Source organism: Acromyrmex echinatior, chromosome 9 (assembly GCF_024713525.1).
Source record: "Acromyrmex echinatior isolate Ae372 chromosome 9, ASM2471352v2, whole genome shotgun sequence".
Lineage (NCBI taxonomy): Eukaryota > Metazoa > Arthropoda > Insecta > Hymenoptera > Formicidae > Acromyrmex > Acromyrmex echinatior.
This window is the reverse complement of record NC_141860.1, coordinates 13,827,289-13,850,561: the sequence shown is the minus strand read 5'-3', so window position 1 is coordinate 13,850,561 and position 23,273 is coordinate 13,827,289. Positions and strand designations below refer to the sequence as shown.

The 23,273-nt window shown below is 33.2% G+C and overlaps 5 protein-coding genes across 10 annotated transcripts in view; 2 read left to right on the top strand and 3 right to left on the bottom strand.

The window, feature by feature from the left end:
- Positions 1-23,273, bottom strand: part of Dscam1 (Down syndrome cell adhesion molecule 1) — a 414,656-nt gene that overhangs the window by 76,681 nt on the left and 314,702 nt on the right. Inside the window, exon 2 of one of the 2 annotated variants that reach the window (XM_087409839.1) lies at positions 984-1,089. In XM_087409839.1, the coding sequence (XP_087265965.1) occupies positions 984-1,089 (106 nt within the window). Of the gene's footprint in view, positions 1-983; positions 1,090-23,273 lie in introns of those variants that run through there. The other variant, XM_087409840.1, reaches the window with a different exon arrangement.
- On the top strand, positions 2,685-4,556 carry Dpm1 (Dolichyl-phosphate mannosyltransferase subunit 1). Its single transcript, XM_011062593.2, has 4 exons — positions 2,685-2,934; positions 3,053-3,263; positions 3,341-3,531; positions 3,631-4,556. Exons 1-4 carry the CDS (start codon positions 2,795-2,797, stop codon positions 3,848-3,850), a joined length of 762 nt encoding a protein of 253 aa, XP_011060895.1. The 5' UTR covers positions 2,685-2,794; the 3' UTR covers positions 3,851-4,556.
- On the top strand, positions 5,663-13,464 carry LOC105149872 (centrosomal protein of 104 kDa). 4 transcript variants are annotated; one of them, XM_011062592.2, is made up of 15 exons: positions 5,663-5,967; positions 7,797-7,961; positions 8,802-9,013; positions 9,367-9,765; positions 10,197-10,395; positions 10,502-10,646; positions 10,723-10,849; positions 10,927-11,153; positions 11,261-11,530; positions 11,742-11,955; positions 12,020-12,201; positions 12,289-12,434; positions 12,583-12,684; positions 12,926-13,051; positions 13,227-13,464. In XM_011062592.2, the coding sequence occupies exons 1-15, from the start codon at positions 5,928-5,930 to the stop codon at positions 13,295-13,297; spliced, it is 2,625 nt and encodes an 874-aa protein (XP_011060894.2). In that variant the 5' UTR covers positions 5,663-5,927; the 3' UTR covers positions 13,298-13,464. The 4 variants fall into 4 exon arrangements, with proteins under 4 accessions (XP_011060894.2, XP_087265338.1, XP_087265337.1 ...); XM_087409212.1 differs by having other exon boundaries at positions 11,724-11,955; XM_087409211.1 differs by having other exon boundaries at positions 7,776-7,961.
- Nsun2 (tRNA (cytosine(34)-C(5))-methyltransferase Nsun2) lies at positions 13,919-17,586 on the bottom strand. Its single transcript, XM_011062591.2, has 10 exons — positions 17,446-17,586; positions 16,705-17,269; positions 16,472-16,634; positions 16,289-16,396; positions 16,015-16,202; positions 15,748-15,892; positions 15,354-15,671; positions 14,903-15,270; positions 14,639-14,806; positions 13,919-14,562 (listed from the first exon to the last, which is right to left on the bottom strand). The coding sequence occupies exons 1-10, from the start codon at positions 17,509-17,511 to the stop codon at positions 14,459-14,461; spliced, it is 2,193 nt and encodes a 730-aa protein (XP_011060893.1). The 5' UTR covers positions 17,512-17,586; the 3' UTR covers positions 13,919-14,458.
- LOC105149870 (Vacuolar protein sorting 35) lies at positions 17,446-23,082 on the bottom strand. 2 transcript variants are annotated; one of them, XM_087409213.1, is made up of 12 exons: positions 22,943-23,082; positions 22,158-22,377; positions 21,935-22,058; positions 21,668-21,863; positions 21,409-21,603; positions 21,240-21,323; positions 20,915-21,151; positions 20,549-20,697; positions 19,957-20,443; positions 19,059-19,478; positions 18,832-18,975; positions 17,446-18,757 (listed from the first exon to the last, which is right to left on the bottom strand). In XM_087409213.1, exons 1-12 carry the CDS (start codon positions 22,943-22,945, stop codon positions 18,578-18,580), a joined length of 2,439 nt encoding a protein of 812 aa, XP_087265339.1. In that variant the 5' UTR covers positions 22,946-23,082; the 3' UTR covers positions 17,446-18,577. The 2 variants fall into 2 exon arrangements, with proteins under 2 accessions (XP_087265339.1, XP_011060892.2); XM_011062590.2 differs by having other exon boundaries at positions 22,158-22,356.

Here is a 23,273-nt window from a genome sequence, read left to right as displayed (position 1 = left end):
TGGTGTCCGTACTCCGTGGACCCCCGCTAAATCCTCACCATCTCTCCCCACGTCAACTCCTCTCCCGCAACGGACCCACCGAAATTATTTTCTGATCCGATACGGATCGGACGATGAGTCTCTCGCGGAAGTCGATCGTATCGAGACGTAACGCCCGTATTTTACGTCATCGTCGTTACATCATGTAACTCGGCTTGCAACTCTCGTATACAACGAGACGCGGGAAAACATTTTTACGCGGATGACTGAAGATCCAGAAGACGCAGATTATACTCGTCGTGGGGATGATATCTCTCGATCGTGAGAAAAGACGAGTCGTAAACTCGTTCACGTTGCTGAACGGCTGATCTTTCGCTTGCGCGAAAAAAAAAAATCGCGGACGCGTTAAGAGGAAGAGTTGACCGCCGAGAGAATCTCGGCGTGACAAGAAGTCGAAAATATAAAAAGAAATATCATATGAGAACCATATGAGAAACGGAGTAACCGACAAAAAAAGATCCATAGATACAGCGCAGCAGAGATACAGCGCATGCTAGCTGGTCTTTCAAGTTTGAAAGAACGATTAGCACAAAGACGCAAACGGAATCGTTGCCCTAGATCTTAGCTGCTGTTCGCTCTTCTCGTAATCGATTGTCGTAAAAATTAATTCCTGGCTGATCGTTTAATTCCTCGAAGTCCGGGCGACCATCGGCGACCATCAACGACCGAGTCTTGTCGAATTCTCAGCTTCCGCTGGCGCAGAGAGGATGGCGCATTTTAAATCGCCCACAAATCGGCACGATCATTACCGATATGTTCCACCACACACACGCACACAGACACAGGCATGCACGCACTCACACGCACATATACACCCATACACTCAACCATTCACTAGCGATTTTGCAAAATCTGCTCCGATCCTCGTTTTCGCAGATTTCCCCTCGTCGAGGACCGTCGTCTCCTCGGGAGGGTGAAAGCATCGCGACCTCGATCTCACGTACCGACGCTGTCGTATGTGAATTCGCAGAGACACAAATGCACGTCGACCAGACCAGATGAGAACGGACGAACGAGCACTCCGATTCCACGAACGACCGATCGTAGAGTGCGGCGTCGTTTGCTTCGGAACGGCGGCTGTTCCTCGGCTATCTCGAGGTCGGCAGCGGTGGAGTGAGGATCGTCGGCGGTGGGGGTCGTCGGCGTGAACACTCACGCTGCTCTGCGGGATGAGGGATGAGGGGTGCATTACCGACAGTGCCGTCCGGAAGATTTAACCCTTTGGAATAAACTAATAAATATATATACATGAAAAGATATGGAAATTGATATTAAAAATGTCGAATCGTACATATAACTTTCAATTTTTTTTCAAAAAGATATAAGAATTTTTAATGTTTCAGAAAACTTGTATAACTTGCATTTATATCAGCGTCAAGCATGTAAATTCAAACGTTTACAATGGATGTAATCTATAAAATTAAATATATAATATTTATAAAAGTCAAGAACGGATACATTTTATACATTGGAATTTTTATATTTTTCGATCAAATTAATATGCAATGAAAAAAAAATTGATATGCAGTTATTTTACTAATTTTACGTCTGCATTCACAATGTGATGTATACTTATTGATCGTATATTTTAAGTACTTGATGAGGTAATTAAATTGTGAGAATTAATATTTGCAATTCGTCCAGTATTTTGTCCAGGGTGCCAAAATTTAGTCGACCGGCACTATTGGTTAGCCGACCTTTGTTGCACGCGGCGGAAACAGCCAATGGACCAAATATATATGAAATATGTATATTTGTGTGCGAATGCATACACGAACATGTGTGCGTGAGAGTATCTTCGCGAATATTTGCAGAATGTTCGTAGGATTATTGCGGCGATAACTGATATCGGCTATTACGATCATAGAGCTATTACAAGAAATAGACAAATATATGATCAATAGGGAAATGCGACAAATTTGATCAATATAATAGCGAGCAATTATAACAAAATTTACAAAATGCCCAATTGATACGAGGTATAAGAAACGCTTTTATCATTACATCTTATTAATTCGATATTATCTGTTTACAATTTTGATAACTCCGATAAAATGCTACAAATAGAGAGTTCTCCCTACACAGATAATATTTTTTATAATATTTTAGTAGAGAAATAGTATATAATCATATAAAATAAATGTATGTAATATAATAATAGAGTAAGTAGAATATATCAAAGTGTAGTACGAGAAAGTGACAATTTATATTAAAAATAGTATTGCATAATCATGTATAACGCTACACTTTACAAATAAAATGTTTTTTTAGGTAAATATTTACGTTAATGTCTGGAAAATTCTCTTTATATTCTCTCCATAATCTCAATTATATTTTGCTTGTATAATTTAATTATATTCATTCAACTCATACTTTTCATTACTTTTATTGATAAAAGATGGGATTGCTGTGCATAAATATTTTATATTTTATGGCAATAAATTCTATTTATGTTGCATTTATTCATATTTTTAGGAAAAATTATTAAATGAACATACTTTTTTTTTTCTTTCTGCCTTTCTTTCTTCATAAAATTCCTTGTAGAATTATATAAAATTTAATACTCTGCTACAGTTTATTGATTTGAAAATCGCGGTTTTAAATATCAGCGATGTCGCTGTAATCGTGCGCGTCTGCACATCTGTTTTTGACATTTCTGACAGTCTTACCAATTGTCGAGTTGGAGTACTTGAAGTTTGGAGTTTGTTTTCCAGCACGGCTCTCTTGTAGTAAACTGTTGTAAAGCTGTACCAAAATGGTAAATAAAGAGGAGGTGAAGAAAAATATAAAGGAATTATGCAAGAATGACAAGTATTCAATTTTACTTCCCACTTATAATGAAGTGGAAAATTTGCCGATAATAATATGGCTCATTGTGAAATATATGGAGGAGAGGTAACTAGACATAACCTAGAATTGATCAAAATTTATGTATAATTAATGAAATAAAATAAAAATTGACAAACTTAAGCTGTATAGTTAAAGAATTTTGTTGTAATTTACAATGTTATAGTGAGCTTGCCTATGAAATTATTGTGATAGATGATGGTTCTCCAGATGGAACTCTAAATATGGCTAAGCAATTGCAGCGTGTCTACGGTGACGATAAAATAATCTTAAAGCCGAGAGAGAAAAAACTGGGATTAGGAACTGCTTACATGCATGGAATTAAATATGCAACTGGAAACTTTATTATTATCATGGACGCTGATTTATCTCATCATGTATGTATCACATTAATGAATAAATGGAGAAGTAATAATGATAAGCGTTTCTATAAAACACATTCTTTAATTTTCAGCCCAAATTTATTCCAAAAATGGCTGAATTACAACGATATCTGAACCTGGATGTAGTCAGTGGTACAAGATATGCACAAGGCGGTGGTGTTTACGGCTGGGATTTCAAAAGGAAGTTAGTCAGTAGAGGTGCAAATTTTTTAACACAGATTCTATTGAGACCTGGTGCAAGTGACTTGACGGGTAGTTTTAGGTAATGAATTTTTTTATAGACTTAGTTCTATGTGTTCTTACAAAATATTCATAAAATAGTCTCCAATATATTCTTTAATATGTGATTTTACAATTTTAGGCTTTATAAAAAAGATGTATTGGAAAAACTCATACAATCCTGTGTATCTAAAGGATATGTATTCCAAATGGAAATGATAGTCAGAGCTAGACAATTCAATTATACAATAGGAGAAGTGCCAATTACATTCGTCGATAGGGTCTATGGTCAATCTAAATTAGGTGGTTCAGAGATTTTTCAATTTGCAAAAGGCCTTTTGTATCTTTTTGCTACTACGTAATTGGAAATGTCTATAAGGATAAGAAAAGACTGTAATCCTTATATTGTTGATTCATTTACATCTTTTTCAAAATTCCTTAAAATTAACATTAAAAATTCAATATACAAAAACACAAAGTGTCATGTAACTTGTATTATCAAAATTATGTTTTTGATAATACAAATAAACATCAACAGAAGTCTCACAACAGTAAATTTTTTTATACAAATACACATCAAAAGTATCACAACTCAAAATAATTGTTCCTTGTATATTAGAAGAATATCAAAATTGTCACAACTTAAAAAGATTTTTTAAAAATTGTGAAACTAAAGTAACAAACATTTGATCATGTTTCTAAGAATACATTCCTTTTGTCAATATTATTTAGTCATTAATATTCTGCTAAGTTGAAAAATAGTTTTTAATAATAGGACAAAAATTTTTCCTGAAAAATTTAATTTTTTGTTACTTTAGGTAATTATTTAGAATACATCCTCTCCCCCCACCTCAAATCTTAATAAAAATACACTTATTCAACATATTTTCAAAACGAAAGAATATGGCAAAAAAGATTTGAGGTGGGGAGAGGGGGGAGGGGGGAATTCTAAATAATTACCCGTCTTTAAAGTAAGGAATTAATATGTGAATGTATTAAAATGTGAATGTATTATATTATATAATATAAAATGTTATAAATATTTTAAAATAAATTATTAAAATATCATTTTTTATATATTTTACACGCTAATTTTCCAATTCGAAATATCATTCTTGTCGTAAACACCATTAAATGGAATCACCAAAATATTACTACAGATTGCAATATCAGGTATTTAATTCCGTTCTACGAATATCTTTATGCGATATTTTCTTTTATAACGCTTTTAGAACGTTTTCGCGAAAATAATCAAAGTTATTCCAAAATAACACGTGCCTTTACACGTGGCCGTGAACGATGAAGAGGAGCATGCGTATAAGACGCTTCTCGTGGGCTTGTCCACCCTCGCCGCACCCTCTGACGTCACGCAGCCTCCATTTATTGATCCATTACGAAATTACAGTCTATATTTCGACTCGAGCGGACTCGAGTAGAATGCGAGACATGAGTAGACTACATCATATAGAATATTGGTATTTATATGGTAAACAAACGCTGTACATTCTTCATGAATATAGTTTTTCAAGGATTCTCAAATATTACGAAACTTCCTCGTTTAATTCACGTCACGATTTGTCGAAAAAAAATTCCAGTTTTACTAAATAAAAAGAGTAAACTTTAATAAACGTGTATTCAAATAAAAACACACAGAAGAAATTTATTTCTGTGTTGAATAATTTTTTTCGAAATAAAAAAAATGTGATCGAATGTTCGAAAAATTTAAAATCATAAAATAAAGATATCAGTGATTAAAATATCAAGTATAAACCTGGAAAAGATTACATAATTCCATTTAACAATTTTAAATGAGAAATAAATTTTTATGGATGGCCGCGGAAAAGAGATAATTTGTGTGTTGAATTCCGCATTGCTTCTCGCGAGAATTAAAATAAATAGATAAGAATAGAAAGGGGAACGAGGAAAACTATTTAATTGTTACGAGAAGAATCTTTTTTATCTTTCACGACTTGAGGGAAATAAATATCTGTATTAAATTTCTGTGATTCACCCCTTCTTTTCGAGAATGTGTTCAACATTCGCGGAAATCTCTATCAATTTCATAGCAGCATCGCGGCATCATTGCGATATCTGCGTCGTGTTTGCGAATTCGCGAATATACGCATGCCTTTCCGCAGGAAAATCTCAACCTATTATTGGAGACGGAGACGGCGGTTTCAGCCTTCCAGCGCGAAGCCAGTTCTGTCGCAAGCTTCGCCGCGGCCGGATGCGCGAGTGGGGTGGCCTGCGCGCCGGGGTGAAACTTGCAAGCTCCCCCTTTATCGAGCTTGCAGATGGCTGTGCCTTTTAGATTTTGACGTATCCCTCCGTTCCTCTCCGTTCGTTCGTTCCGTGCGCTTCGTGGTACAACATTTCAGTCGTTTATCACGCTGTTCGTTCTATTGGTTGCCATTTCCCGACGATCAGCACCCCCGCAACATGCCCAGGAAAGTCGGATTCAACGTCGTCTATGCCACGAGTAAGAGCGACCAGATCTACAATTGCGAAGTAAAACGCGTACTAACCTCGAGCGATGATTGAGAAAGAATTGGATATTACTAAGATTTTAATTTTGCATTTAAATAGCAGAATTAAGTGGATAATTCTGTTAAACAATGATTTAATTTATACTTTAGCGTTCTAGATTCTAAACGCAGCGGTTGCTAAATACAGGCTGTCGCGATGAGCAAGATAGTACGACGTGATTTGTGATCGTTCTCATAAGAATTAATTACCCATACAGTATAAAATATTTCTAAAATATTAAAATATCCAGCAAATCAAAAGGAAATCAGGAAAAAGATTTTTGAAATATTATTTTTTTTACAATATTTGTACGGTATCTCCATAATATTTTTGTGAAATATTTAATGTAATATTTTAAACTGTTTTACAAGTACTTACAAAATATTTCTAAAATATTTTATTGAAATATTTCAAAAAATGATTCACATAAATGAATATTTTGTATGCTGTGTGGATGTAAGCTATACATAAAAAGAGGTTGCATTAATTGAAATTCTGGTCGAAAATGGGCAAATCAAAATTTTCTGATTGAGTCTATCATTATAATACTAGTTGAGATAACCAAAATTGTAGTTAATATAATCAGATTCTAATTCGGTTTTAAATTGAAATTTACGCTTTGAGCGTAATTGCAATTTAACTTAGTATAATATACATCTATAGAAATATTTTGTAAATAAAAAATAGATGCGAAAAAAAAATTTTTTATCCGTAGAAAATTTTTAATTTGTTATCCACAAAAATTTCTTCTCTGTGTGTGACTTCAAATTCAACCCTCTTGCTGCTTAGTAGATTCGCATGACTCTTGGCATTTTAATTATTTCCATCGCAATCGTCAGGATCTCGCCAGGATTGCCTTATCTTAATGCTTTTATCATTGCATATATGTATATTCGGATGCATTGATTTCTGCCGCGAGACGAGCCTGCGGTTCCCTCAACAATTATTTGGCACGTGTCCGCGATCGACGCGAACGGTAATCTGTCCCGCAAGCCACGGAATTATTTTAAAAATGCATCGACAATGTTATAAATCTGTAAATACGGGGTGACGGAACGACGTACACGTTCTGTGAAATACGTGAATCATAAATTGTATGCGAAACTGCGGTATTGCGTGACGACATTGCGTCATTCCAAAAGGGTTTTAATTCTGACTCTTGAATACCTGAGTGTCTTGAAACCTATTTTGAAAATCTAAAGAGTTGATTTAAGTTTTGAAAATTTTGAACAGGCGTCGAATACCAATCCTCTTCGCGGAAGAGCACGCGAAATCGTAAATATTACAAACGTAAATGAAATTGTACAAAAAAATGTTCAAGAAAATATCTAACAATAAGTATTAAATTTATGAAATATTTACATATACATTTGAGTAATAATATCCAGCACCACATGTAACTATGTGCGTCAATAATTAAGTAACGTATAGTAAGAACTTCCTCGTGCTCGTTCGACATTTTCGATTGACGGAAAACTCGCAAGTCTAGATTTGAAGTATTATTATATTATGTCATTATATTAATCCCAGTTAAAAAATTTTATGATTTAACTCTTATACTATCAAGAAAGGTAATCAAATTATGCTAAAGTAATTTTGTTGTATTTTAATTAGAAAATAATTTTCATTATTATTTAATGCATCGTATAATGTATATATAATTTATTTAATAATTAAACCAGAGTGGAAAAAGTGCTCCAGGATAATTTTAGTACTATCTTAATTCGTAATAGAAGGACTTATGTCTTAAGATTTATTCAGATTCTGAAATATATGTTCAAGGCGAGGAGGATAGACACTCGTCATTAGAGCTTAATATTCATGGGCCGACAGTAAGAGGTTGGCAGAGTGCAAGAAATTGCACGTATCCTCAGGAACTGATTCTACGTCTTCATGGGCCCACGAAACTTACAAGAATACAAGTTCTGGCTCATCAGTATCTTATACGTAAGTTCGAATTTAAAATATTAAATTCGAATTATAATTGAATTTATCCTCTTAAAAATATATGATAATTGATAATGATAAATTATTAACATTACATCAATGACTTTTAAAACTTAACTGATATCTCTGCAGAGATAAAATTAAAAGGTGCTGAAATTCATATATATTTTGAATTATACTTTAAATCTTTGTATCTTGAATTATACATATTTATTAAAAAAATTAAAAATTGTATTTATTTTTTCAAAAATATTTATCAATTTACTCCTAAATTGCATAAGATATAAAAAAACTGATTCTATTAAAAAGTTTTAACCAAGCATTATTTAGTAAATAATGTGTTATAAATAAAATAACAGATCGTTTCTCTTTTAATGAAAAAAATAAGTTTTCTTTCAATACGATTAAAAACATCATTGTCCGTTAAAACGACGTTTCGGCTAAAAAGCAATTTATCGACAATGGAAATTGAATTAACGAGCCTACCATGATTTCCCGGGGCTACGTCGTCTCTTCTTCTTCATTTTTCGGCTGCACCGCCGGAAATGGAATTATACTGGACGGCTAGAGAATCATATTTTCGCTATAAATTTAAAAGCAGATATACATCTTCCAGTGGATCAATATAATTTCCGAGAAGACTTAAACTAGTATACTAAAAAGAAAAATGTTTTATAATAATAACAAAAAGACTTAGTAAGAACGATATTTTAGTGAAATTACACAAAATTGTTGATTATTATTATCATTTGAAACTCTGTTGATTGTTATTCTTATCGCCTTTGTGTTGATTTATCTATTCAGAATCTTTTTCTCAATGTACAACTAATTTGATTGTAGCTGAAAAGCTGGAGATCTGGACGTCGAGGGAAGAAAATGCATCCACTTCGACGGACTTCAGTTACCTGGGCTACATCACGCTGTCCGACAACGCGTCGACCCTTTATAAAAGCAGGGAACTGAAAAGCGTGGCTCTTCCGGAAACAGAAGCGCTATCGCTGAAACTCAGATTACACAAACCGCACAGTAACGCGCACAATACATACTGTCAGGTATGGTCATTCACAATAGCTGATAATAGCTATATAAATTATTAATAAAATTATTAACAAAAATTAAAATAAATATATAAGTCAACAAGTTGTTTGATTAAAATAAGTTTAACAAAATAAGATAAATTTAAGATATATTATGTGTAAGATTAAATTACTATACAGATAAATCTATTGTATTAGGTGTTGGAATTAATTCGTAGCGTTTTACAAGTGATGGGAAGTACTTTCATTAATGTATTTTTTAATGCTCATGTGAAATAAATAACATTCTTTCATTAAAAAACGCTACGAATTAATTCCAACACCTAATATTTTTTAGATAAATAACTATAAAAATTATTTTTTATCAGGTTGGCCTTATAGCTATAAATATACTTGGCGAGCCTTATGGTCAGGAATTAACCGGACAGGGAGATGCTCCGTACAATCCGCATTATATTTCGCCTTACGACGATCTGGCGTTCGAAATGTACGTCGATCGGGAAGTGGCGAAAATTATAAGGCAAATGGAAGTGAAGAAGTTGCTAGCAGTGGAAGAGGAGAGATTCGAGTACGCTTCGAAATTGAAAGTGGCTATGGAGAATCTGAGAAAAGCAGGCGAGCGTCTGGGCAAGTACGAGTTGGAGAAGAAATACGCCATAGCTTTGGAAGATTATGATAAGGCTAAGGCTAAAAAGGCTCAGGCTCAGCAGTACAGACAACAGGTCTATCAATCGTTGGAAATATACAATCTACTCGAAGTCCATGGAGTGAGTAGTGTTTGAAACAACTTCTTTGAAACTTCTTTGCTCTCTTACAGAAATTTAATACTGGAAGGTAGTGATTAATTATTTATTAAGTATTGAGCAGTACTTTCAACATTAAAGTAAGTAGCCAGTAAGCAAAATGTCGGCAGACTAGCATTTGATCAGAAATGTTAGTAAACTGATATCAACTACGGCCGTATTCTGCTTATATTCTATCGCCAATCTGCTGGTGTAGACTGTGTAATTTGTTGTTTTTCTGCCATCAGAAATTGGTAACATATTCTGTTCAAAACGTACCTTTGCAGGCTCTCTGGGTAATTAATTACTATCTTTTAGTATTAAATTGGTAATATTAAATTTTGAATTTCTGTAGCGACTAACAAAAGTCCAGCTGCAATAATAATAATTATTAAACTGATTAAAAAATGGTGCAGCCTATGGAAAAGAACAATCTGTCGACCGCGGAGGACAAAGAGTCGACATCGGCCGACAATTCGAACACAGCGGCGTTGCCCGACATGACATCTCCCCCAAGATTAGTCATTCCACCTAATCGGGATGGTGCCGTATCACCAACTGGTCCCGCACATCAACCGCCCGTATCACCGTTGCGTCAGAAAACTAACAGTCCCGGTATAATCTAAAGAATATATTATAGCATAGTTCTAGTTTCTTGGCATGATTTAGATTTTTTTAATTTTTAAATGTTTATATAACATTAAATTTTCGTACTTGTCAGAGTTAACCGACAGTCCTGCAAATGGTGTCCTTGATAAGCAGAACTGCAACAAGGGATCCCTTAGGCGGAAAACTAAATCAGCGGGTCCAGCCCTTCGATCGAGTTACGAAGCCTATGAGGAAAGGACCATTCCCGCTCTAAGACAGTAAGACAGTATAACGTTGAAACATTGTAATTGCAGCAAAACAACGTTATAAACTTTCGTCGATATCCATGATTAGCTCGCACACGAACGAGTTTACGAGAGAGTGTCACCTGGACAGCGCAGAGACAAAAGTTACCTCGAAACTCAACGACAGGGAGAAGAAACAAGCCGCGTTACCTATTTCAGTCTTCGGGATGGAAATGGTAACAACAAAGCTAGTTTCCTACAATATAGGATATAGGCTCGAAATAAGATAAGTGACAATGATAAACACATGCAGGTGGAAAAGTTCTACTCGAAGCAATTCACTGACAAGGAGGAGGGACTGATGCAACTGAAAGAGGAATTGAAGACGTTCGATTCAGCGGTTTCAAAACATTCTCCGAATAAAACAGCCAGAGCGGCGATTTTGCTGTTGCACAGAGCTCTCAGAGACAAAGTTTTCAGCGTATATAGTTTGGCTGCGCAGCTTATCCGAATCTTCTTCGCTGAGTTCGCCGCGGACAGGTAAACCTTTCGCATCAACTAGATATATCTAAATACTGCTCCTATATTTTTATGCTGAAGGGTTTAGTATCTAGTTTAATTGATGTCTTATTAAACAATTGATTTAGAGTATCTTCAACTGAAATTGCTAGAAGCGTTGAACGTTTGCTACCAGAACTTCTGACAAAGTCTGGCGACACTACCCCGAGAATACACAATATGGCAGTACACACAATCCTCAGCATGGCAGACTGCAAATGTGTGCGGGAGTTGCATATAATACCGGTACATCTGACCAGACCAGTCAACAGCAGCACACATCAGAGGCTCGCGTTGAGCAGGCTGGAGATGGTAGAACAATTGATATTGAGCCACGGCATTTCCACGGAAAAACAAAGGTGATTCTAAACGATATTCTCAGGACACACAAGTTCGCATGAGGAATGTTTATTAGATGTTTTGAGGAATATTGGACCTCTGCCATCGAAATGCAGTCCTTCTGACTCTCGTCTATCCTAATCTCTAATCGATCCGCAGGGGTCCTTCCTCAAGCTCGACTCTGTATTATTAAAACGCAATTACTCTGATAAGGTATTGTAACTGTTGTAGCGGATTGACTTGTCGGACGTTATCCGAATTAGGTTCTTCCGGTCTGCATCACCCGGCTGAGGCAGTACGAAAGGTCTCCGAGAGAATTCTCGTATTGGTGTACAAAGTCAATCCCAGATTGGTACGAAAGCAATTACCTCCTGATGACGATATAACACGACGGAATCTGCTGTATCGCCAGCTCTTCCATGAATTTGACTTGATCGATCTTCAGGTATACATAATACCCATAATATGTTAAATGAAGATTTCATATTTATGTGTATGAATAATTGTAGAGGAAGAAGGAAGCCGAATCCACCCATAAAGCAACGACAACGCCTACGCGAACTAGATCTACGGAAAATAATGTAACTAATTTAACCAAATCACCCTCGAGATCCAGTCCAGTGGTGAGTACCGGAAGTTCAACGAGTATCACCTCTCCGTCCGAAAATAGTGTTGACCATAAGGGAGATAAGTACGTACACGCAATGCGAATTGAATTCATCAGTTCCAAAGGATACAGAGAATTATTCTGTCTATTTTATTTGCACATATTTTGCAGAATGTGCATATTTTGTCTGTCCAAGGGTCAAGTGTACTCCGAAGAAGGTTTGAACATACATTATTGGAGAACTTGTCCCATGTTAACGAAATGCGAAGCGTGTAAGCAAGTCGTAGAAATTTCTTATTTGAATTTGCATTTATTGAGTAAGTATATGAGAATTTAATATTTGTTCAAGTTACTTTTAATATTCAAAAGTATTTCATAACAAATACACTAAGAAAGCATGATAAAAATTTATAATTCTTGCACCTATTAAAATTATATATTAGATTTTATTTTTTTTTTTTACAGATGAATGCGACATGAAAAGCAATTACGTAAAATGCGATACGTGTAAACAAGCAGTACATGAAAATGCGTTCGAGGTTCACAGACAAGACAAAAAATGCACAAGTATTACTTTACTATTTCGATATGATATATTAATAGGGATTAACCCTTATAGGGGTAGAAGACGTATATATTCGACTTTCTTCCTCTTAATCTTTTTAATATTTAATATTTATTTTTCTTAATATTTAACTATTAATATATATACATTATATAATTTATACCTTTGAAATAGAGCAAGTACCTATGTAAGGGTTAAATAGCAGGATTAAAGCAGAAATTTAAATATTGATTTTTGTTTTAGAACCTATAGAGGGATATGAACGTTGTCCCCTTTGTTCGGCTTTAGTGAATCAAAATAAGTGGAGAGAACACCTCATGGGGGAACATCCATGTGTAAATAATCCACGAAGCAAACTTGGGAAAAGTTGTAAGTCGTGATATATATCCCTGACTTCATAAAATATTATTTAGACTACAATAAATCTTTACAAGAAAGGATCCTTTGTAAAGCTTTTATGAGAGTACAGGGAAACTCTAAAATATATGTATATATCAGAATAAACTGTTTTATAGTGAAATTCGTAATTTCTATACGATTCTAGGTTCGAAATCTCCATCAAATTCACAAAATCTCAGCGGCAAATTAACGTCACCGACGGGTAGAGATTACTAGCATCAGGCAACAACTTCGAAGTCGACGGACGAATTCGACAAATCTTAAAAAAAGAGGATTTTGATTTTATTTATTTTATAGTTTATGTATATGTTATATATTTATATATACGAGCTGTCTAACGTTTTTCATATTTATACCTATTACATTTAAATGATTTTTTTAGCAGAACCCGTCCTTTATTAATATAAATTCATGATAGAGCGGATTTTTAATTGTAAATTGAGAATCCTGATATTTAAAGATTTAGAGATGCTTATTAATTAAGCTAGTTTGGAATCATGTAAGTGACATGACTTAGCTAAGACGAGATATTAAGAGTTGTTAATAGGTTTCATTCTTTTTATCATCATTGTTGCATAATATCCAAGGACATATGCAGAAGTGCATCAATTATTAAAGGCAGTGATATCAGATGTTACAAAAACATGTCATTTCAGAATTAATGATTCCTTGCATCCGGCCATATTTATAATGAAAATTTATACTATACTACATTATGGCAAGATGTGTCCAATAGGCATTAGGAAATGGAAAGATCTTTCAGCGATCAAACGTTAGAAAACATATGTAATTTCATAAAGCAGTTATTTCATAGAAAATGGTCAGTAAAAATAATCATTTATCATTCCATCGTCAAAGTTTTTATCCTAAAACCACATATTTTTTTTAGTCCATTTATACATTTTTCAGTATCAATACTCGATCATTATCAGAACGAATTAAATAAAAAATAAACCAATTTAAATATCTTAATTTCTATACACACCTACACACACATACACACGAACACATATATATGTGTGAGTGTGTAAGATATTAGAAAAATTGGGAAGTCTTAATAATTAGTACTTAATTATTATCAAATCGAATTCATATAAAAAAGGATACATAAAAAAAAATTTAAATATTTTAATTTACATACACACATGCAAGCACGCACACATACACACACACGTGTGTGTGTATATATATGTATATATATATATATATATATATATACACACACATGTATATGTATCACATGTATATGTATATGGTATATGTATATGTAAGAAATTAGAAAAGTTGTGAAGTTTTAATTACGTCATAATGATCTAATCAGTTATTCATTCTGTTTCTTCCTCTATGTTATTCTTGTTTTTTGTTACAACTTTTTCATTAATCTTCGGTTTCAATTGCAGTTTCACATTCAGTTTTAACATCGTCGTTGTTGACGTTCTTGGCTAATGCGGCTGCGCGATTTTCCTCAAATTTATTTTTCTCTGCAGAATTACAATGTAAACAATGATATATTCTTCTACACAATAATACACAGTCATATTATTACAAATACCATACCAAATTTAGAACAATCCGCTCCTAAAAGTCGTAAATAATGAATTGCATCGCAAGTAGGTACATATGCTCTAAGAGACATTATTCCCCTCCATCCTACTAGCTGAAGATTTAGGCGATTTGGATTATCAGTCTTCTTTTCTTTGTATAACAATATACAACTTCCAGTTGCTTAAATTAAATATATTTTTCAAGCAAAATTTATGAATTACGTGTAAAAACGGTATAAAGAACAAAAAAAAAGCAATTATATATAATTATATTTACCGAATTCCTTGAGACGTTCTTGAGTTTCTGAATTTAATTTTACAATTTCAGGTGGCGTGTGTGGATCATCATTTTGTAAAAGCATTATCAAATCCTCTTTTGAGATCTGAACCTTTCTGTCATTACTTATATAACGAATGATACTATGCATCCCTTCTTGAGCAAGTCTGAAGGCGCAATTCATATTTTTATTGTCGCATCGTACGAATGTTTTAACGCCAGTGTTGATCATCTTTACTTTATTCTCATTAGATATCACTATATCGCGAATTGCCGGTGATGTGAAATAAATATTTTTCTTTTTTCCTTCATGACATCTTACTAATAAACAACGTGGATCTAGATCATCAGATATGCCATAAAAATCTCTGAAAATATATCGAACAATATAAACAAACTAGTTGTATTAAATACTAAAAAAAAAAGGAAAAAACAAACAACTGAAACTTACTTAATAGACTGCCAAACATCTTCTGTTTGATCCTTGAAGAAAACAAATGGATCTTCTCTGTAACCAGTCATCCTTCTTCGCTTTTTTGGTGGTGATTTCTTTTCTTCTTCCAATGTTTGTTTCTCACTTTCTGAAAGCTTTGTGTCTTGCGCAGATTTTTCTTCAAGAATGTGCTTATTCTTGTTTTCGTTACCATCTACATTCTGTGTACTTTGATTTAATACACAAATTTCTCTTTCCCATGGCAGAGCTTTTACTTTCTCCAGCACAGCGACGAAAAAACCTCCAGTATCTTGATGATGTGGTAATATTCTCATACTATAACATTGATGAAAATATAATCTAAAGAAATATAACATATTTTTATCTGTTAATTTATTTGTGCGATGTTTACCAATGTTCAAGATGAAATTTAGAAGCTTCGTTTGCATCTGGAGGAAACATTTTCGGCCGTACTTGCGTTTGCCATTGTTCGGGAACATCCTCCCAGCTATCATAATATTGTAAATTTTTAGATGCCGGCTTCCAATGTGTAACACCTAATTGCAAAATACAGTTTCATATATATATATATATATATATATATATTATATTAAAAATTCACAAATATTTTTATGAATATATTTTTATACATATTTTATATCTATTATCTAAAACTAACCAGGATCACATATTAATCCTGGCACTAAATCTCTACAGTCAATTAACTGTACTGAATCTTCAGTCTCACAAAGAAGCCTATGAAGTACCGCTTCATTTTCAATAGGATTTAGTGAACACGTGGAATAAACCATCCTCCCCCCAACTGCTAGCAATTCTAAACCACGTTTTGCTATCCTGTATTGAATTCTATAAAGTCGAAATATTATGTTTTCTACGTTATTATGTTTTATTTTACAAAAAAAAAATAATTTTTCGATTATGATAATTTATACCCGTGAAGATTACTGCCATTAGCAGGACTCCATTTGCACCATATATCTGGATTTTTTCGCATGGTACCATCACCACTACATGGGACATCCGCAAGTATCCTATCAAATCTGTATTAAAAAAAAGCTATAAGAATGCTCAATATGCAGGTAATTGTTTAAATGTTATAAAGTTTAAATTCCTACTTTAATGTATCTTTTGTACCATCTGATTTTGTAATCATAAAATTTGGCATAATTGACGAATCATGGTTCGTAATAAGAATGTTTGGGCTATTTAGCCTCTTAGCTTGATGCACCAGCATATAACATCGATTGTTGTCAACATCATTAGCTATTACAAAACCCTCTAGAGTAAAATTTAAATATTAATGTTTACATTGTGCTCATTTTTTATCGTGTAAATTAGTATTAGTTACCTGGAGGATTTTCCTCATCTGCATGTATCATTTCTATAAGTTGTGCTGTTTTCGATCCTGGCGCTGCACACATATCAAGAACTTTATGTGAAGGTTTAACATCTAGGACCAAAGGAGGAACCATACTAACTACTTCCTGTCTGCTGATACTGCCATTGTTAGTTTCGGCAATAAGGAAATTATGCAGCCTAAAGTATGCCTCAGATCGTCGGATGTCTTTCCTAGTTAATTGCAATTGCCAAGCTAATTCCTCTGGATAAAAGGGTAAACTATGTAATATAGTTTTTGCTCGATTATTAACATCTTCCTTATCACTATCCAAATCTGCATTCAAAATCTCTTTGAAGAAATCACTTTTGATTATTTCCAATAAGGCTTTAGCTTCAGCTTTTGAACCAGTAATACGGAAAGCAACTGGCAGATTAGTCCTTATAGTGCTGATAAATGCATCCCATTTATCTTCTGGCACTATTCCTTGCGTCTTGTAATAATTCTCAAAATCTTCGTTTTCCCGAATAATATCTGCATAACTTCCTGACTGAGAAGCACTATTCCATTCATTTTTCTACAATTATCAATTACATATCAACACGCGCTTTTCAAATTCACTATCATCATTATATTAAATATAAAAAAAATAGAACATATTTTAAAAAGCCGCAAATACATACTCATGTTAAAATGTTATGTTAAAACATATAACCTATATATTTTGTTTTCAATATTAATGAATAACTATACCTTCTGCTTCTCACGGCGTTTTTCAGCGAAGTTCTTTTTCGGCTTATGTTTTCGACCTTTACCCATTGCTTCGTTAAAATATGTGTTTTTGATTAATTAATACTAATAATTATTAATAATCGCGCATAATACGACCAACTCACACCGTATACAAAATATACATAGACACGTGCTGTTGCTGACTGCTGATACTGCTGATAGTGCTGATAGTGCTAGTGCTGATGTCACTGACGTGCACAATGTGCACTCAGTGCACTACGCACATATGCGGGGCCGTCGCTGACATATAAGGCGCCTTTGCCCGAAAATTCATTTTTACGTAAAAATGAAAATAAGAGATGCAACCTCCAATGATCTTGATTTTGACAAATGTTATCCAGGTGATGATCCTAAACAACATTTTAGTCGGTCAGGTATCTTGGATAATGCTCTCTCTCTCTAATTTTTGTTGATAATATTTTATATGTATAATAAATCTTTATTAAAACAAGTATACATATAATTCTATTAATTCTAATATGTATGTCCCAGACATCGTTGACAAAACATCTCATGTAGGCAATTTATATAATTTAAATATTTATTCAATTAAGAAATAATCTCATAATTATTGATCTGCGAGTTGCAACAATTACAATAAACTGATCCCGAATTAAGTTATTCATTTTTTGTTTCTAATTAATACTTCTGTTTGCTGTAAAGATATAGAATGAAAATTAAGTTAATCGGAATCAATGTTAAGGGGACCCTAAAGTTTGTATTGCTAACTAAATTATATAATTTTTGTATAACAATGACTTTTTCCTCTTGTTCAAATTCGAAAATCCTTTTCCAAGATTAAAGTATACGTATTAATACGTGTCTGTGATGTGGAATTTATACTGAGAACGACAGTTTCCAAATTGAGATCTTTACCATTTCTTAATTCAATTAGCGCTACAGAGCTGTCATGACATTTGCTTCATATAAAAGCTGTGCAATCTTGCGAAATATAATTCATAGACTTACATTTACACTACGACTAATCGTCTTTAAGATGCCCTTAACTGTTGTTGATACAACTGAACTACAATATATTGTCTATATTATAGAAATACTTTATGTACAAAATTACAATGCCGATTTCGCATTATTAAAGAACGAGACCTTGATAAGAAAGTCCATCGGAATCTGGCGATTCCATCCTATTTCTTAAATGTTCTAACGTATTTGCTAAATGTTTCTGAATTTGATCGGTTTCTTCGCTCGTTTCCAGATTAGGAAGTTCCTCTCTAATTTTAGCAATCACTTGATTTAATATTTGCACAGTTACCTAAAAATAATTTATTTTAAGAATAACTTAAAATAAAACTATAATAAACTATTTTATGTTTGTAGATGTCTTACAGCTGTGTTTCCTTTTTCGTAGAAATAAATGTAATGATTCAGCAGCTCCACGTACAGTTGTACTTGCACAGACGTGTCCATGCACTGACTTGCTATCCTAATACCTTTTTTTAAGCAGTCCAACACTTTGCCGCCTTCTTGCATCTATGTGAAAATTGTATTATATTTCTCGTATAGCATACTTTATTTCTATGTTTATTTCTATAAACAAAGTTAAATTTATGTACCTCTTTTCCGCCCGTAGCCAAAGATTTTCCAGACCAAAATATATGTGAACAAGTAGCGACTCCTCTACACTGATCAGGCTTTCTTAATAATTTGCTAGCATATAAAGCGCACTGATTGCGTACAGGCTCTGCGTTTTCTTCGCCAAAACAACTCATTTGCTCGAATGTAGCAATAATCAAGGTAATAGCTGCGAGCTGAGCTTTCGAGTCACTTATTTCATCTTCATATATCGAAAATGCTTGACTCATGAATTCATAAGCTACCATTTCAAAATTATCAAAACGGATTTCACCGATTGCTATTGCGCCTTGTAGAAATAGTCTTAAGGGTAGTTCGGCTAATTCAGCCTTCATCAATGCTGTGATAGTCGTGTGGCAGAACTGAAAAATTTTTTGACACTTTTTTTGCCACATATCATCCTAAAAAAAAGGGAACATTAATTTATATTCAACATTCTTATTTCACTAATATCCGTTTCTATTAAAGTAGATTTTTAATTTTGGTTTAAATTACTGTTTATCTTTTTTTTTCTCAGGTTAGAATTAAAAAAAAATATATAAATTAAACAGATTTTTATAATAAGATTTAAATAAAAATTTTTATTATAATAAAAAATTAATGTATAAAAAATTTAATTTATATTTTAAAATTTATTTTATAATTATAGATATAAAATTTTATAATTATAAAAAAAATTTAATTAATCTTTGTTGATAGAAACAAACATAAAGTTTTATGTGTGCGTTCTACAATGCATCGTAATGCTCCTCGACAGCCAATCAGAAGCATCAACAATTACTATTGACGCTTCTGATTGGCTGTCATGAAGCATTGCTATTAGAGACGAGATTGCGACGAGATTGTAGAATGCTCTTAAGAGCATTAAGAGGTACAAACCTGATCTTTCAGTGCTTTGTATGTAAATGCTAATTGATAACTTTGGAAAACTATGGGAGGTAGAGTGAATTTTATTCTTTTGTTACCACCAGCACTGAAATGCTTCCTTGCAGCACTTAGTATCATATATTGCTGATCTGGTGTTTCCGATCTAAAATGATGTATTAATCTTCCGAGCAATCCCTGTTCTTCGGCAAAATCTTCAGGATCTTCTTCTATATTAGGTTGATCTGATTGATCTTGCACCAAGGAAGATACCATGAAGAGCACTGCATCTACTTGCTCTTGCATTGGAATCAATGTTTCATTCTCCAAAATATTCGTTATTATATATATAGCTAGTGATTTCCTGCCCTCATAATCGAAATAATCCAAAAGAGGCGCATAGTGTTCAAGCTTAAGCACTGTTAATATATTTTTATAATTGTCTATGGGAATTTTCATTAATCTAACTAGTTCTCTTGAAACAGCACTATTGTACTCCAATCTAAAAAAGAAAAATAGAAATTATAAACATACAATAAACGCACGTACGCATATACATTTATATGATACAAAATGCTATTTAACATGCGTAACAAATTACACTCACTTATCGACGTTTTGTTTCTGAAATATTTGAACTGTTGTAAACAAAACTTTATTTACGTAATCTACACGATCGGGATAGCATTTATGTGCCAAGTTTATAAGAGCCACTTGGAGGGACACAATATCTTCAGGAGGCATATCTTGTCTTGTCTACAAAAGATTTTTTTATATAATATAATATAAATTAGTTTCTTTTAATTAAAGTATAATATAGTATGTTTTGTGACTATTCTCAGACTTAAACTAAATAGTAAGGAATTTTCTGATTTTCAAATCATGATATATCAAACATTGTGTAATATCCAATAATCATCGAATAGTTATTCTAACATAATCAATAATGAAATCTATTCCATTTAATCGATACCTGTATGATAGTTGCAATTTGATCACTAAATACGTCAAATAATTTGACATCTTGTGGAATTCCTGGCACTTGATTAGGACTTCCCGGTCCTCCTACACCATCGGATCGTTGACTAAAGGCTGCAAGTCGATCAATCAATGATATAATTATGTTTTTAACATTTACTCCATTTTGCAATTCTGCACACGACTTCAAAAATGCATTTAACGTTTGTAAATGGAATTCATCAGGAAAGACCTAGATACAAATATGTAAAAGACATTAATTTTTTAGATCATTGTTATTTTTAAAATAAAATATTTATGACACATATAAAGATATTTACTTGAATTATACACTCCATAAGATATTCCTGTGCTATTGCATCTCTACAACTAACGACTTGCTCCAAGATTCCCGGCAATACAAGCTGAAAATGGATTTATAATAAAAAATATTTCATAGTTAAAAAATAAATAAATTATGATTAAAAATAAAGAGATGAAAGTGTATACCTTTTTGTATTTATCCAATGTTGCAGATTCTAATTGACTAAGTCGTACAAGATTTGTTCCAACTAGAATCCGAAGCTCTTCTCTTTCCCTCTCTCTTCTTTCTCTGTCCCTACTATGACCTTGATGTTGCATACGTACCCACAATTTATTCATTTCTGCAAAATTCATCAGAACAAAATCTATGCTGTCACGAACCTAAAAATAAAATTGCAGAAGTAAGCAGTGTGCATGAGGAAAATTTTGTTTACAAAATACATACAGTTCCATCTTCATCATCACCCTCGGTGACATCTGGCAAAATATTCCTTGTGCATTGTAACAAATAATTCCTTAAGAATAGACCACGCAGTGGATGTTGCACGCCTCTACACATTTCTACAAGATCTCTCAGAAGATCTCTTTTCAAACCAAGTGTTGTCTTGATATAAACCAGGCCAACAGTGATAAGTAAATACCTAGAATATTAATCAGAACATCACCTTTTTCAGTAAGAAAATAACAATGCAATCATAAAGCAAATACATACAGTCTAGGTACAATATTGCCAACATATTGTACCAATTCATAAAGATCTGTAACTTTTCTTCCTTTTTGAAATTCATCCAACAAATAAAGTTCCAAGTGCCGTAATTCATCTGTGATTGCCATATCTAATCATAATTGTTATAAGGAATATTTACAATTAAATATCAAAACCAACTACATATATTATAGGTCAAGTTCTATTATTAAATAATTATTAAGGATACACAATTCATAATAGCTTTTTGGACTTAGAAGGGAAGTCCTAAGTTCTCCCAACATGGTAGAGGCATGTTTTAGCGCATCCATTAGTTTGGATTTGTCCAGACAGTGTTTCATCTGAAAAGCTTGGACTTTTACGACTCCAATTGCATCTTCTAGCAATTTCTCCTGTTCCTCCATCCCCGTTATAGCAGGTGTCATTGGCTGCGAGAAAAACAAAGATACCTACCAGGAACACCAGGTAGTACCATGCTAGGTAAGCCATCCAACTCAAGCATGCACTACAGATGCAATGAAAATACATTGTCGAAACAAGGAGACTCAATCTATCCATAAAATTAAGCACTGACAATTAAAAACGACTCTTCAAACATAATGCCACATGATACATATATTTGTATGCAACCTAATTCTAGAAATCTATTTATTATATCATTAAATTGATGATTTTTTAAGAAATAATTGTTTTAATCGGGACAAACACTGCAAATTATAATAATGGGCTATGCAGTAAGTTTAAAGTAAAATATATAAGACACACACATTTCTCTATGATTTATGTGTAAGCGTTGACTGATACAGAAGTAAAAAAAGTAAGCATTTATGTCTATGTTATCGAAAATCTCGATGAAATATTCTTTACAAACACATTCTCGACAAATATAACCTATACAACGCTAGGCTTATTGTTCGCGAGATGATTAGCACTACATGATCGAATTTGAAGGAGATTACTTATCCTTGCAAGCGAAATTGCGAAACATGCCTCTCCAAATTCTACGATTCTTACCATTTTCTTGTGAAAACAAATACACAATTATTATTCGTCGAACATACGCCTCGAGGGCTCTCTTTGACAAGACATCAACGCCCAACTCCGCCAGAGTTCTATGGAAGTCTGAACACACACTTATGAATCAGATACATAGAATAATCATTTACATCGGCTCATTGAATGTTTTTTTATCGTTGCCACTTATTACTTATTTTATACAGTTACATATACACAAAAATTTTTAAATTTGAATGCAAATAAGAGCGAAATTTAGATACACACGAAAAATTTAATAAATATCCGATTAAGAATATAAAATGAATATAAAAAACGAGAAACAAATACA